The 15809-nt window shown below is 35.2% G+C and overlaps 1 protein-coding gene across 1 annotated transcript in view; it reads left to right on the top strand.

Moving 5' to 3' along the window:
* Nucleotides 1–15809, top strand: part of CNTN5 (contactin 5) — a 578245-nt gene that overhangs the window by 512029 nt on the left and 50407 nt on the right. Inside the window, exons 15-17 of the mRNA XM_036743961.1 lie at nucleotides 1933–2003; nucleotides 3762–3996; nucleotides 15150–15259. Of these exons, the coding sequence (XP_036599856.1) occupies nucleotides 1933–2003; nucleotides 3762–3996; nucleotides 15150–15259 (416 nt within the window). The remainder of the gene's footprint in view (nucleotides 1–1932; nucleotides 2004–3761; nucleotides 3997–15149; nucleotides 15260–15809) is intronic.

The following is a 15809-nucleotide window of genomic DNA, read 5'->3' as shown; positions in this document are numbered from 1 at the left end:
TCTTTAGTGAAGATACAAGACAAAATACAAACTTGCTAGGTAGAAAATCAAACATTCGCTAGTTTATGCTCGATAGGACATCTTAAAAGAATTCCTACAATGTTTAATCTCCGAAAAATTCTAAGCTAAAGAACATCTCTCTTAAAATGAGGCATGTAGTTGGTACATTGGACAGAGCACTGGACCTGAAGTAAGGAAATTTAAATAGAGCCTCAGACACTTCCTAGCTTTGTGACCCTGGGCAAGTTATCTAACCTTGGTCTGCTTCAACTGTAAAATGGGGATAATAATACCTCCTATATCCCAGGATTGTTATGAGGATCAAATGAGATATTATTTGTAAAGTACTATCACAGTTCCTGGCACACAGAGGGTGCTTAATAAATGCTTATTTCCTACCTTAAAATTACATCAACTACTTAATAATGGTCATATTTTCACTATGCAATGGAAAGGGAGATTTGCTCCCACGTCTCCCTCTCTAACACTGCTAAAGTCCTAATAAATGCTGAAAAAAAAGACTCTTTTCATCATTCCAAAAGAGCATTGATCAATTTCTGTTGCTAAATTCTAAATATTCCCAAAGTCATAGACTGAAATATTGAATGAGTCAATGGAAGTATCTAGCATAAAAGTACAAAGATCCCAGATATTTATTCATTAAGCATAATGTGTGCTTTATTATTTCAATGGATTTGTGATTTCAGCTGTGTGAGTACTCCCTCCACAGAGGCAGGTTGCAACTCATTCTGTGTAATCTATGCCCATATTTTTTTCATAAATTTTGCATAATGTACTTATGTACTAGCTTATATACTAGAAATTTTCTCTATACCTTTTAATATTTCAAGGATGCCAAGACAACACTCAAGACTATCTAGCTTTTATCCCTTGCTCTTGTGGCATAATCAGTTCACCATCTTTTCAGATCATAAATGGCTCTTATTAGGCCCTTTTCTCTATTTCATACACCAGAGTCATCAGTGCTGGTGTATTATATAGCCTCCTTACAACTGCCACATGTTTCTCATGATATATTTGATGTCCTTCATACATGAAGTTGAAACTATTAACCTACTGATGGTGGGGACTGAGGAGTAAGTTGTCCTTTCAATTTTGTCATGCCACACATTGTCTCACCCAATTCTTCCTGTGGTCATTCAGTTGCAAAATGGTGGGTTTAGGAATGGTCAGCTTTTGGAAAAGACTCAAGCAGACTTGTCCATGTGAAGATTACAATATGGCTTTTGTCTCATTAGCAAAGCACTGTAAACAAATATTATATATGCTATAATATCAACCATATTTACTGTAAATTCAGAAAAGTATACTTTGCATTTGATGGGCAACAGCATAACAGTGATTTTAGCTTGAATCTCAGCTCAATCACAGCTCAGCTGTGTAATTATAGAAACTAAACCAAACCTCTCTGAACTGATTTCTTTAAAATATAGATAGTAATACTTACACTACTTACCTTTCAGAGTTGTGTAGAAGAGACTTCATTACCATCTTCACTTGGGGAATTCCTATTTATCTTCCTCAGGAAGCCTCCAGGAAAATACTAGATTGTTAATGATATTCTTCCCTCATGGCAATTTCTAATTTTCTGATGTCCTTATCTTACCCACTCTGAGTTATCTCTTGGTGTCTCATAACTTCAGTGGATTGTAAGTTCGTTGAGGTCAGAGAAGAGTCTCATCTAACATTCTCTTTTTCCTAACACCTAGCACAGTCCCTGCACACAGTGGGTGCTTAATAAATGTTTCTTGATTGATTGCAAACCTTAAAGCATTTAAAGCAGAAATAGAAATGCATGTTACTATTATTGTTTTTTGGACTCAACTTGAACAGAACCATAGGATTTTTATTGTAGACAAGTTTAAATAACAAGTATTCTTTCTCCCTACCCCCACCCTTTTTTATTTATAGTTCCAAAGACAGCTCCAGCTAATGTAAGTGGCAGAAGTGGAAGAAGGCATGAATTAGTCATAGCTTGGGAGGTAAGGAAGCTTGTTTCTCCATCATTAGACTTTACCTTGAATTTTTAGAGGACAAAGACATTTTTCCCCACCAAAATATGGCCCATACAAAGTACTCGAAGTGTCTTCTTTTCAAACATAGGTGTGTAGCAATTTGGAGCTTTCATCTCAGTTATGATGCCCAAAATGAGCTTTTTGTTTTTTTTTTTTTCCACAGCAGCTACCCAGCTGACTTTTCCCCAATACTGTGATATCCCTTGGAGCTATCTGGGCAAAACTTTTCAGAAGTTTGTCCAGACCCTTGGTTTCGTGGTCTGGTATTCATTGATTTTGCTACTCTAACCCCTCTACATGCATCCTTTCATAGCTAAAAATCTCAGAGAGATATGTGTATCTTTGGGTACCCCTTACAGGAAACAGTAGATATCTACTCTTCATTCATTCAGTTTTATGGAAAAATATTTTTATTATCAAAATATAGATAACAAAAATAATTATTAGTATACACACACATACATGTGTGTATATATGTGTGTGTATATATATATGTATATATATGTACATATATACATTTTTTTCTTTTGGAAGTAAAATGAAAGAGAACATCAAAACCCAGGCTTAGTTAGGAGCATTAGAGTTTTCTAAAGAGTTAATTGATCTCATCCCCTAATAGTCTCTCAAAGTGTTAGTACATCTTATACTAGAACTTCTTCCCTTCTTAAGAATCTTTCCACAAAGCACCTCCCTTTTTCAGCAATTCTGTCTCTGCTTTCTTTGAGCTCAGAAGTTTTAAAGTTTACCTCAAGCCTATCAAAATGTAAACTTCTTAGTCAACTGCGTATTTGGACTCTACTTCTAAACAAAACTGATCAAGACCTATTTGTCATTGAAAAAGTGAATAAGATGTCATTCTTCCAATCACAATAAGAATTTACCTCTCCCTATAGAAAGTGTCTCTCCTATATTAACTACGCGATCTGTGTGTTATAACTTCTTTTCTACCACAAGCTGTCACTTTTAACCAAATCTCAGTTTTCTGGCTTATTGAATCATCTATTTTCATTCATTTATTTATTTTAGATAGCAAAACCCCATTTGAACACATTTACATATGACATGGATATAAACAAAAATTTTAAAATAAATACGATGATACATTCCTCTTCACACTTCCAGAGAACACACAGAGCCAAACACTAGAAAGACTAGACTATAAGGTATTATTTCAACATCTAATCCTAAAATTGCTATGAGAGTGACCACGCTAAACCTACCAAGTAAAACAGATTTTTCCTAATTTAATGAACATTTAATTTTGCCTACTGGAACTTGGGACCCTGGCAACATTCATTTTATGATACAACTGATTGGGAGAAAATAATATTTTAATTTAAGGGATGTCAGTACTAGATAGTTAAAAAGAAAAAAGTAAGAACCAAGTGTTATCCCACCAGTGCCTAGGATTGTAGAGGATTAATAAATTTATTTTAATTTGAATTTTTCAGATGTTATTTTCAAAGCTCTTGATTTTGCAGAACACTTTGGAGCAATTATACCGTATGTGCTACTTATATTCGAAAGTTCTTTTTTCTCATTTATTTTACACATATTTATTACCATGTGATATGTGCATTGCATTATGTTAGGTGCCCAGGGAGCTACAAGGTGCTAGACTCTCTCTTTATAGAAAGTCACTAATTTAAAGAGATTCATGGCAAACCTCAAATGTATAAAAAATATTTAATGTTTCTGATGACTAATTGCACTTTTCTTCTTCAGCCAGTATCGGAAGAGTTTCAGAATGGTGAAGGATTTGGCTACATTGTGGCATTTAGACCTAATGGTACTCGTGGTTGGAAAGAAAAAATGGTCACTTCATCAGATGCTTCAAAGTTCATCTACAGAGATGAAAGTGTACCTCCACTCACTCCCTTTGAGGTGAAAGTTGGAGTATACAATAACAAAGGGGATGGACCTTTCAGCAATATTGTGGTCATCTGTTCAGCAGAGGGAGGTCAGTTTCCATATTTCTTTTGCAATTCTTTTTTACTACAGAGGAATACTACTTAAAATCAGGTAAAAATAAATTCTCCATCCAGGTAATCAATTAAATAAAGCAATAGCATAGCTAGAACTACAACTTTTACAATGTGAGAGACTAGCCCAATGACACCTAGGTGGGACAGTCAGTAAAGTGCTGAGCTTAGAATTAGGTTGCCCTAAGTTCAAATCTAGACTCAGACACTTTCTATCTCTGTGACCCTGGACCAGTCACTTAACCCTTCTGAGCTTCAGTTTTCTCATCTGCAAAATGAGGATGATAATAACAGCTACCTCTCCGAGTTGTTATAAGGATATAATGAAATAATATATCCAAAAGGCATTGCAAACCTTAAAGCTTTACTGAATACTACTTTATTCAAAATGCTAACCTTGAATCAGTGGGGAATCCAAAGAAGTATAAAATAATCTTTGTCCTTAAGAAGTTAACAGTATAATTAAGATAAATTCCTCCCACAAAGTAACTAATGGTAAAATGCAATATAAAATTAGTGTCAGGTGAATGTAATAGTTGGTAATACTATAGAAGTCCCTAATTAAGAGTCCTTCAGGTTCAGCTGCTCCTGGATACCTTCTTGGAACAGGTGGAGCATGAACTGAGTCCTTAAAGTGGTGGATGGGATTTAGCTCGGGTAAGAGAAGGAGACCACCCTAGTCCAAGGGAATGTCATACACAAAGTCACCAAAGCAGGAATGTTGAAGACCATTAGAAAGAGCAATGAATAGAATAGTTTGAATCAAAGCAACCAGTCATGTAGGTAGTAGGAAAGGTTTGGAATGGTAAATTGGGACCAGATTGTGTAAGTCCTTGAATGCCAGGATTTAAATGTTACTCTCTGGGACATAGGGTATAATTGAAGGTGGAGAAATATGAGCCTAAAGTGATAAAAGACTGAATTAGAGACGTGTCAGAGAGGAGAAGTGGATAGAAGAGATTACAAAGAAAGAATGAACATAGCTTGGTGACTGATCACAAATAGTAGAGAAAGGAACAGTCATAGATCACACTAGATTTTTAGTATGGAATATAGATATGAAATATGAAATATCTATATTCAGAGGATTTAGAATAATCCATGATTCCTTGGTCTGGATACTTCCTCCACCTTCAAATAATGTTGTCTGCCCACACTGTGTGATGTTCACCCAAGTCCATGAATATGACATACTAAATTAAAAGGAACTGGTGAGTCAGGGAATTCTGTCCATGAGGTTACACTAGTATCTAGCATACCAGTAAGCTTTCGATAAGTATTTTTCAATTGATAAAATGGATGGGAGGCAAATTTGATACTCTCCTTCTCTGTCTTCTCAGTATGGGTGGAATGGTTTCCACTTCTCCATTCACATTCCTTTTTATGTGACTAAAACTAGTGTAATTTTTTTTCCAGGAGGGTGGGGTGAAGAGGAGATAGCAAAAGCATAGCTGGGACCTCAGTTTTTACATCAGAGCCTTTGGGAGACCATCGAAGAGAAAGCTGATTCCTTTCTATTCTAGGGGGCCACAGTGGTATCAATCTATAAGATTGAAAAGGGACACTCAAGCTCTTCTAAATAGGTTAGAGATAAAATGCAAATTTAATTTTACCCATACCTGCCCTACTTGAGAGAATGAAAAAATGAATACGTTTGAAAGTTAGTTTTAGCCATTATCTGTTCACGTGTGAATAGGAAACACTATTTGAGTTTATTTACCTCTCCAAACACAGAACGTAAATGCACACGAATGCAACTTGAGTTGCTCAAGAGAATTATTTGTCTTCAACAAAAATATTTTTTTTCTGTAATGGAAAACAGAAGAGAGAACAACACTGTGAATTTTCCCAGACCAAATGAGCTTATTTTTGGAAACAAAAGTAGTTCCAGTTTTGGGTCAAATGTAGTTTTTCATCTATATAACTTTGTCTTTCATTTTCATAAAATATAGCAACACTTAGAGGCAGAAACAGAAAGCTTATTAATAGGAGCACTGCTGCTGTGAAGCTACATGAAGAGATGAGAAGCAGAATAATCAGGACCAAGAACCACTGTGGACTTAATCAGTTTGATTTGCATCTGAAGGATATGGGGCATAAGGGAGACATGCCCATTAGATATCCTATTGCCTTGCACTTTTCACCTCATTGGGTTTCTGGGTAGCTTAAAAGAGAAGTCCAAGAAAGTAATATTACAGTTATATAATCCAGAGATCTCCAAGGTAGAAATACATCAATAACATGTAATATTGTTTAGCTTGTCGAAATTCAAAGGAAAAAACTATATTTGCTTGAGGTCTGTGTTTTCCCCAAGTAGCATATTGTTTCTTACTTATCACACTTATAGCACCTAGGGCCATATGAGATGAAGTCAGAGACTTCAGTGAACATGCTTAGTGTGTTTCCTCTAGTGCCTTTATGAAATTCTAGAATTACAAATTTCTTGTCAACCTTTACTTTAAACTGAATGACTTCAATAGTCATGATTTTCAATGCCATTTCTCCTTAAACTGGAAACAACTGGCCTTTGGAGAGTTCTTTGCAAATCTCTGTGGAAAATATGCACACTTCCAACCCAAAAGACTTCCCTTTTTGTTAGAGCATATTTCAGCATAATATATCGGCTGATTCATCAACTCCACCTATGTAAAAGAACATAAGAAAGTTATGGTGTTGGGCCATGATTTTATTTTTTCTGGCAATGAAATTTTCCTATTGATTTTACACTATGACATTCACATAAACAATTCTCTCATGCTCATAGCCACTTTTTTCAGCCACTGGTTAGTTTTTCAGCCACTCTGGTTAGACTAATGCTTCATTTCATTCGCTATGCTCAAGAAGAGATAGAGTCCTTTGATGGATTTGATATATGAGGACCTGGGTTCAAAACAGGGGTTCTGCTGCTTATGACCTATGTGACTTTCAGAAAGTAATTTAACTTCTCTTGGCCCTGGCAACAAATCACGTCTGCTTTTTAAGAACCAGCCTAGTGAAGCACAAAGAGGATCATCACCAGCAGTCTGACTTACCAGTAGGGGATGAATTCTTTAGTCATGAATACCCATGAAACAAATTTTAAAAAATACAAAATGACCCTCAGTCATTGACAGAGTTGGCTCTGTTGTATGTGCAAAGGCAACAATAAGCCCGTGTGAAGGGATATTTGGTTATTTCATCTTTTCCTGCTTATGACACATTTGTAAAAAGAAGAATATGAAAATAATGACAACGTTGCACCAATATCCATTCCAGAAGATAATGAGGTAAATAAACTCTATGGAAATTCAATAAAACCTTCTAATATGTCAACATATATTTTAATATCTGGTGATTTTGGTATCAAATTGGACACAGGGGGAAATCAGTAAAAGTGAATTTGAAGATATGTTTCAGAAAAAAAAAAATGAAATGTACCAAATACATTTAGGTTGCCTCATACCTCTGTTTTATGAATACTTTTTTTTACCTGCTTGACATCTCAAACACACACACACACACACACACACACACACACACACACACACACACACATGATTATGTGAGCTGGATTCAGAGTCAGAAATTATAAGTTAAAATCACTTTTCTATGACAGTGGCCAAGCTAAATGAGGGAGCTATACTAAATGACCACTGAGGTCCCTGTCAACTTAAACTCATGATCTTGTAATGCTACTTAGAATTGAATAACAAAAATAAATAAATAAAAACAGGAAAAGACTGGTTAATAATGTAGAAGTATTTTCAAACGGACTTCCTGAATACAGTTTGACCATCATCTTATTAATGCAAAGATCAAATTTAATGCCAAATTTAAAAAAATTAAAATGAAATTATACTTAAAAAGTTAAGCAATTAAATTCCAACCTGAATCATCTTAGCAAGCAATGGATGCCCCAAAATGATAAATAGTTAAAAGTTCATATATTGACATGCATTATCATCATTTCTCAAGGAAGTTTAATGGATATAAATCAATCCTCACAAAGAAATCAAGAGAAATACGTAGGATATCTCAGTCAGCAAACACCTGATCCTCTTGCTAAGCATAAAGACATGGAAGTCAAGGCCAGAAATCTTCCAGAGGAAGATGGTGGAGGGTTATGAACATTATATAATCATTAAATAGCAAATAGTTGTGAAAGGAAGATCAAGTTTACAGAAAACATAACAGGAGACCTTATTAACCTGAATCATCTTAAGGACATTAAAGGACGAAACTGGAAGAAGGAAAAAATAGATGGAAGTTTTGAAAGATTTGTAAAACCAACAAATTATGTTTCTATCAGAAGAGTCAACATTTGAACTTTAATATCCCAACACCCAATTTTCTACACCAAGAAGCAGAAATAGCACTGAAGAAAAACAAAGACAGGGAAGAGGATCCATAACAGAAGTATACACAAATGAGGTTCATGTTAGATGCAATATAATTTTAGGCTATTGAAAAATCAATTTTGAAGACTTTCAAAATGCAAGAAGATAACAAATGCTTAAAAAGTATTGTGAATGATAGTTCTACTGAAAAAAAAGTTTGAGAAAATATTTACCAACAACTACCAGCCACCATGACCACTTTCCTTGACTACAAAATTTTTATGAAAATAATTTAAATGAGTTGAGAGACTCTTTAATTAAGGCACAAGAAGTAGAAACATAGACTTTTGCAAGTGATATTCTCCAGCAGACCACATCTTTATAATCACACAATTGATTAAGAGCTGTATAAATAAAAACTCCCACAGTTGTGGTTTTTTGACTATGGGAAAGCTAGGAATCAATAGAACAAAAATCATCTTGCTTTTCTCCACCAAGGTGTCTTCCTTGTGTATTTTTAAACCATACAGACTTCCTTGAAAGAAGCAACAACTTTAATTATTAACAGCAAAAAATCATAAAATGGGGATATGTATGACTTCTAAAGTTGTTTATCAGCACTAAAGAAGATGTCCAAAACAAAGTCCAAAAGGAAAAGGAATTCTCTATAGATGATGAGAACTTCCAAATGTTCCTGTTTGGAAATAACATTGTTCTGATATCCTCAAACCCTTGAATAAATATAGTGTGTGTGTATGTGTATAAGATATAGATATAGATATAGATCCTAGACAGATACTACAAAAATCTGTCTACTACACCCCAGTGTAGGGACAAAAACAAAGTTATACTTTGATGTTAGATCACATCACTCTCTAAGAGTATCATACCCAAGTATATCAAGAGAGACATTCTAGCCCACAACCTTCACCACAGCTTGCTTTCTCTACTTTTGGACAAAAGATTGGAACACATCAAACCATACCAAGCCAGAACTAAACTTGTTTAATGCCAACATACTGTACCTAGATTATGATTCTCAGTCCTTAAGGAGAACTGATCTTTTTCCCTTCATTCTCTTTTCCTAATACCAAAAGTTCTGTTTGCAAACAGTAAAAATGACTGAAGAACCCGAAAGATCTGTACTTCAAGGTAGAAAGTCAAACCCTCATATTCTTCTTGTTTTTGGAATACATAAAAGTCAAACTTAAGTCACAATTTTTGCATAGTTCACAAAGAACTTCCTTTTATAAGGATCAGGATCAGACCATGGTTGATGAGAAAAGAGAGGAAAAAAGAGATTTCAGCAAACTGAGAGTATCAGAGATTGAAATATCTTCTGACCCTCTGAATTTATTTCTGACATTCTTAGTTTTATGTTTATTTTTTTCTGGTGCATAGGAGTATGTGCTGCTTTTCTTTTTTATTTAAACTAAAAAGCCAAGTTCTTCATTTAGGAAAAATGGTATGCAATTACATCCTCATAAATAGAGCTTCTGCAGCTCAAATTAAAACCACACATTCATGAGGTGTTATTCTCTGGATCAGCTTTTAGCTGAAACTAGGCTCAGTGGGATTTATGTGAACCTGAAAATTAATAAATTGGCATATTAGTTGTAAAATACAAGGAATAAATTTCCTGTCTTTGCCAGATGATCCATCTGGATTAGTGCCTGTAAAAGTTCGACTACATCTGTCTTCACCGAATTTTTAAATAATGAAATCATAACCCTTCTACTAAGAAGTTTATTAAACTCTCCTTTGATTAATGCTGCTAACCCCCCTGGGAAGTCAGATGTGTAATCAATATTGCAAGCACATCCCCCCATATTATTTGGAGAACTCCAGCTGCTAGGTCACTTATTACAAATGTATCATTTATATTCATGAACATGGTAATGCTGTTTAAAACTTTTAACTTAACAGAATCTGAATTCTATCAATCAGCCTGTCCACTCTAAATCTTAAAATGAAGTTGAGGAGCCATCTATCAGATAATTAATATCTTCATACTTCAGTATTTAAAAAAATCTGATTTCATCATTTTGAGCAGTCCCTCTACCCATGCAAATAGCAACCCCTTCATTCCTTTGTAGATAGTGTCATGAATTGCTGCAGTCAATATTTCATCATCTAGTGACAAAACTATGGGTGATAGGCCTCCCTAAAGTTAGCTAGTACTTTGGTCAACAAAGAGATCTTCTTACTAAGCTCACACTTGAAGCTTTTCAGCTTGAGAAGACCTACCAGAACTTGTGTTCCATTGGCCTTTTAAAATGCAAAATCTAGATTTTTTTCTTTCTATATCAAGATGAGAGTTATGTGTAAGACTTTAATAGACTGAGATCTTCATAAGCAGAAGCAAAAGGTAGATTTTTTGCTATTTAAAACAGTTTTGCCCAATGTAATCTAAGAAATATACTACCAAACTTGTACCAACATACCATGATGTTTTCTATTCACACCGAGAGCAATAGGATAGGTGGGACCCATGATAATGCTTGAGAATCAGTAATACAGGAAGGCAGCATGGCTTTGTAGAACCCACAGTGTCTTTAGAGTCAGAAGACCTAAGTTTAAATCCCACCTCTGAGCACTCATCCATGTGGTAAAGAAGTCACTGGACTTCTTTGGGCCTCGGTTTCCTCTTCTGTAAAATGAGAGAGTGGCCTCTGTCTTCAGGTCCTAATATAGACTTGATATCCTCTGAAGTCCCTTCCAGCTTTAAATCTGATTCTATGAATAGGAGGAAAACTTATGAGAGAGAGCCTGAAGGAAACTACAGTATGCCAGATACAGAATGATGAAATAGACCAGAAAATAACAGCAAAAAGATGGGATTCCCCAAGATATGCAAACAGTTCAATACAGGCTAAACTATTGGCCCAGAAAAAAAGTGTTGTTTAGTGGCTAGGAGATCTCAAGGGATCAGATGATGAGGGTAGAATGAAAAAGAAAAGGAAAAAGAGGAAAGAAAGCATTATGTATCTTAGGCATTCTTTCTCTTTTCTTCTTCCTTCCTCCATCTTGCTACTCTTTTCTTCTGTCAGTTATTTAGAAGAGGCTGGGCAATAAGAGTAGGAAATGTTCAATATGCTTCCCATAGTCCTCAGATAAAAAAGATTGAGAATGGAGGGTGGAGCAGGGGTAAAAGGGTGAGAGAGCTCCATCATCCATTCTGTGCATCTACACAGAACAAATAAATCCAATTCAAAGCAGTAGCCAAAGTTTAGGTACCCTTTGGTCAGTTCTATTAAGGTAGGAATTTTCACCCATTTACCAAAGTAGCACAACTGAAATTTCAGGAAGCAACAGGGTTGGTGCCGTTTGTAACATAGTGAAGATTCTCATTTGGGCGAAAATAAGCCCGTGTACTGAGGAAAAGCTGAACAAATAAAAACTACATTTCTATTGCTTCAATTGAGCTTCAGCCTCATTTAGATCCTGCCAGGAAGCTTGAGGGACAACAGAAATTGCTTTTGGGAGAACTGATTAGCAGGCACCTGGTCCAAATAGGGAGTCCAGCAGCCCTAAACTAGATGACTGCTTTTTCTGAAAATAGTTCATTTAAAACACACACACACACACACACACACACACACACCCCTTGCTTCTGTTTGAGAATTACTTAAATTTTCATTAGTAAAAACTCTAAGAAACAATTCCCACCTTTATAAGAAAAAAAGCCAGCTACCCAACCACCCATTTTGTACTTCTAAAATTATTGATCCTGTTTTAATCTTTTTTAAAAGGACAGGGTGCTTTTAAAATACAAAAATAAGAAGAAGCATTTAATACACACATGTTAGCACTGCAGTCTGAGGAAAGATATCACAGTTATGAAATAGAAAATCATATTCAAAATAGGATTCGTGTTAAAAAGAATCAGATCTTAAATCCTGTGGATTAGAGTATACTCACTTTAAAACTCCATTATTTCCTTTCACTTACTAGTGAGATGGAATAATCTAGAAGTGATTAAATAACTGGTTTGTTCGTTAGTTCGTTCATTTGTTTGTTTAAAAGGAATGCTGTGGGTCTCCTGATCACAGTTTTAAACATGAACCACAAGTAGAAAATGTTTTTCTGTCAAAAGATGCACAAATAGTGCTGGGGAAAAAGCATGAAAACGGTAACAATGTAAAGGAACACATTCAGAGAATGGGAGAAAGTAATCACAATTATGCCAAGTAGAAACAACTATCTAAGGCACAGGACAAATGATATCCATATGAATATGTTTGCCAAAAAATTTTGATTTCACACAGTATGTGGTTTTATTCTAGACTTTGCCACAAGGAAAGCCCTAAAATGAACTCCCTAATATCTACTTTTGAAAAATCTCTTTAATTAGCTTCTTTGAGTGTGGCCTGACTTCATGTCATACTATTTTTAGATAAATGAGGCAGAAAATCAAAAGTAACAGGGTAGAGGAGTGGAGAAATAGCCAAACTTAGGGAAAAGAAGACCTGGGTTCAAGTAGAGCTTCAGAACCACTGATATATATATATAGGCTGTGCGGCCCTGCGCAAGTCACTTGTGCTGGCAAACAACTCTCTAACAAGTTGCGGAGTAGGGGCCAATCTATATTGGTGGAGGGAGATCTTTATCAGGAGTTCTCTGTACCAAAGATCATAAGGTGTCTAGACTGATGATCATGCTGATATAAAAAACTGTAGAAGGTTTCTCACAGGACTTCCAGATCAATTTGTAACTACCCTCCAGTAGAAAGGAGAACAATCACAAGAGACTGTTGTTTGATATTATTTGAGGATTGTGGTGGAATGCTACCACCTAATTTAGAGATCACACATCCCTGGAGGTTTTCTATAGACCACACTGAGTTTCCATGAAGTAGCCTGAGCTTTTGTCACTGGTATCTTGGGGTCATCAACATTTTCACTGGTTGCTGGGTTGTCACACATTTTTGAACTATTTAGTTCTGTGTTGACAGAACTAAAATTTGGCCTTTATTCTCTCATTTCAATCTGATCCATGTTTGTGATGTACTTGGCATCCATTGTAGCAGTGGCAGAATCAGAAATTCAGTGTTCCTCATAGAGAATACAACCAAAACCAAAATGCACTCCCTGATGGATGCCAATCAGAAACCATAGTTCTCCTGAAATTATTGAGAAAGGTCACAAAATGTAAGAAAGAATGAAAGGGTAGGTCTGTGTATCAGCACTGAAACCTTTGGGATTATTTCCCACTCACCATAGACAAGTCTTAAAAGTCAGTGCCAAGCTTTAAAATACTATGATTCATGACATATTTCTTCGGATCTGATAGAGAAGAAATGTGTTACTGGGTAAGGCATTGAAAAGCAACAACAATGAATTTAAATGTGGGCCCTGCTACTAAGGTTATGTGTTATACCATGCCAAAAGTAGCCAGCTAATTGATGGATAAAGGCAAACATTTTCCCCCTCCTATTGTATAGAGAAAGCAACCAACTGATGACTGAATTGTTTGCTTTCAACCAACTGAATCACAGTCTGATACAATTTAATTTCACAAACATTTAAGTGCCTTCAGTGAGTGAACACTGATTCTCTGTGATGAGGCTTCCTGAATTTAGCATCCTCGGGATGACTGTGCTGACATACACAACTTGAAAACGGAGATGTTATTTCACAACATAGATGTATTTCAGAAAAAAAGGTTTTGGATTGTACACTACTTTTTTTTAATAAAATGAGTAATTTTACAAAATAGATCAGTTAAAATATTAGAGAATTTTCTATTTAATGAAATATCATTAGGAGTTATTTTATTAAATATTGGATGTTTCTGTGCTAATTTGATTTCAGATGTCCTAGATTTGAATCCTGGATCTATTCCATGCTATTTCTATGACCTTTGTCAACTCACTCCCCCTCAATGAGTTATGGTGGGTTTGCTAATGTGATGAAGTTGGCTCAGATGACCTATGAGGTTCCTTCCAGCTCTAAGTTTATAATCTTATGATTCTTCCCCTTTATTAATGCCTAATTCATGTTTAGTATCTATCTAGATATTATACTTTTATATAAATCAAGGAATTTTAGAACAATTAAAAAGTCAAACTTCAAAGAAATGGTCCTATCAGTTCAAAAGTATCATTCAAACTGGTTATGTAACTGACCCGACCAGTTAGTTTACTAGTGAGTTCCAGTAAAAGATTTAAATTCATAAAGATACAACATGAGTCTTGGGTTCTTTACCTGTAAAGAAAGAGATAATTTTCCATGCTCTTTACAAAGTTGTTGAATTAATTAATTAACTAAAGCTTTCAAAATCTTCCTATTGATGCCAATACCTAATTCTCTAATAAAAAATAAACAAACAAACACAAAAGTATGGCACCATTTTGATGCTCTGATAGCAATACCTCTCTATTGATGATTTTCAGGTGCCAAATAGTGAACTGTATGTGTAAATTAAAGACCACAGGGAGAATCCTATTCCCTGCAATCAGAGAAGTTTGCTGGCAAAAATATGCTTTCCCTGATACAGATGAGTTCAACAATTAGTTTGCTTTGTCTAGTGAGTGATTCATCGGCCAATCTGAGGAAATGAGGCTCTTACTTGCCTTCCTGAACTTGCCAATAAGAAGCTATTGATGAAACATGACACAGATGCAGCAATCCAGTAGGGATCATTCTTTTAATCTCATGGTTGGGTTTTTTATTTTTTTTTTTTGTAATAAGTATGGTGTTTTATTTCAAGCAGTACGGTAAAATGCAGGAAGTCTATGACAGGTTCTCTTACAGTGCAGTGACAGAATGACTTGTTCCAATGGAGGTTTATTATTTCCATTTTTCTTAATACAGAACCCAGTGCTGCTCCTACAGATGTCAAGGCTACAAGTTTGTCTGTATCAGAGATTCTTGTTGCATGGAAACATATTAAAGAGAGCCTAGGAAGACCACAGGGATTTGAGGTATGAACAGAATACCAGAACAAGAACTTTGTTGTTTTTACTGGTATAGCATTCTCCTAAAAGTGTGGTTTTGTTAAACTTCAACAGCATCTTATTCCTCATATAATATGGCTATATGTTAAAGAAAAAAAGTCTTCATAGGAGAAATGTACCTACTTTGTTGATATAGATAATATAGCTCACATCTAGATTAAGCTCATGTAGATTATGTAAATAATTATGAAACCTCAACAAAATCCAGAACATCATTAAAAGAGGTGACACAATCCCTTACGTTGCTATAGATATAACGCTTAAGTGGTATAGAGATTGGCAGAGGTGGTCAAAAATGACCACATGTCAGGGCTCCCATTGATTAAATTCTATTAGCACAAAATTATTCTCTCATTGTCTTAACAGATCTCACCTCCAAAATTGAATTTCCAGGGGTGGCATAGAAATTTAAGAGATTAGTAGTTGTTTTATGGAGTTCAAATGGATTTTTTCCTCATCAATTTTTCTACTTTGTTAAAAATGATTTTACCCACCTCAAAATCATATGTTTTTCATA

The sequence above is a fragment of the Trichosurus vulpecula genome, chromosome 2 (assembly GCF_011100635.1).
Source record: "Trichosurus vulpecula isolate mTriVul1 chromosome 2, mTriVul1.pri, whole genome shotgun sequence".
Lineage (NCBI taxonomy): Eukaryota > Metazoa > Chordata > Mammalia > Diprotodontia > Phalangeridae > Trichosurus > Trichosurus vulpecula.
Note: the sequence above shows the minus strand (reverse complement) of the source record. Positions and strands in the feature narration are given on the sequence as shown.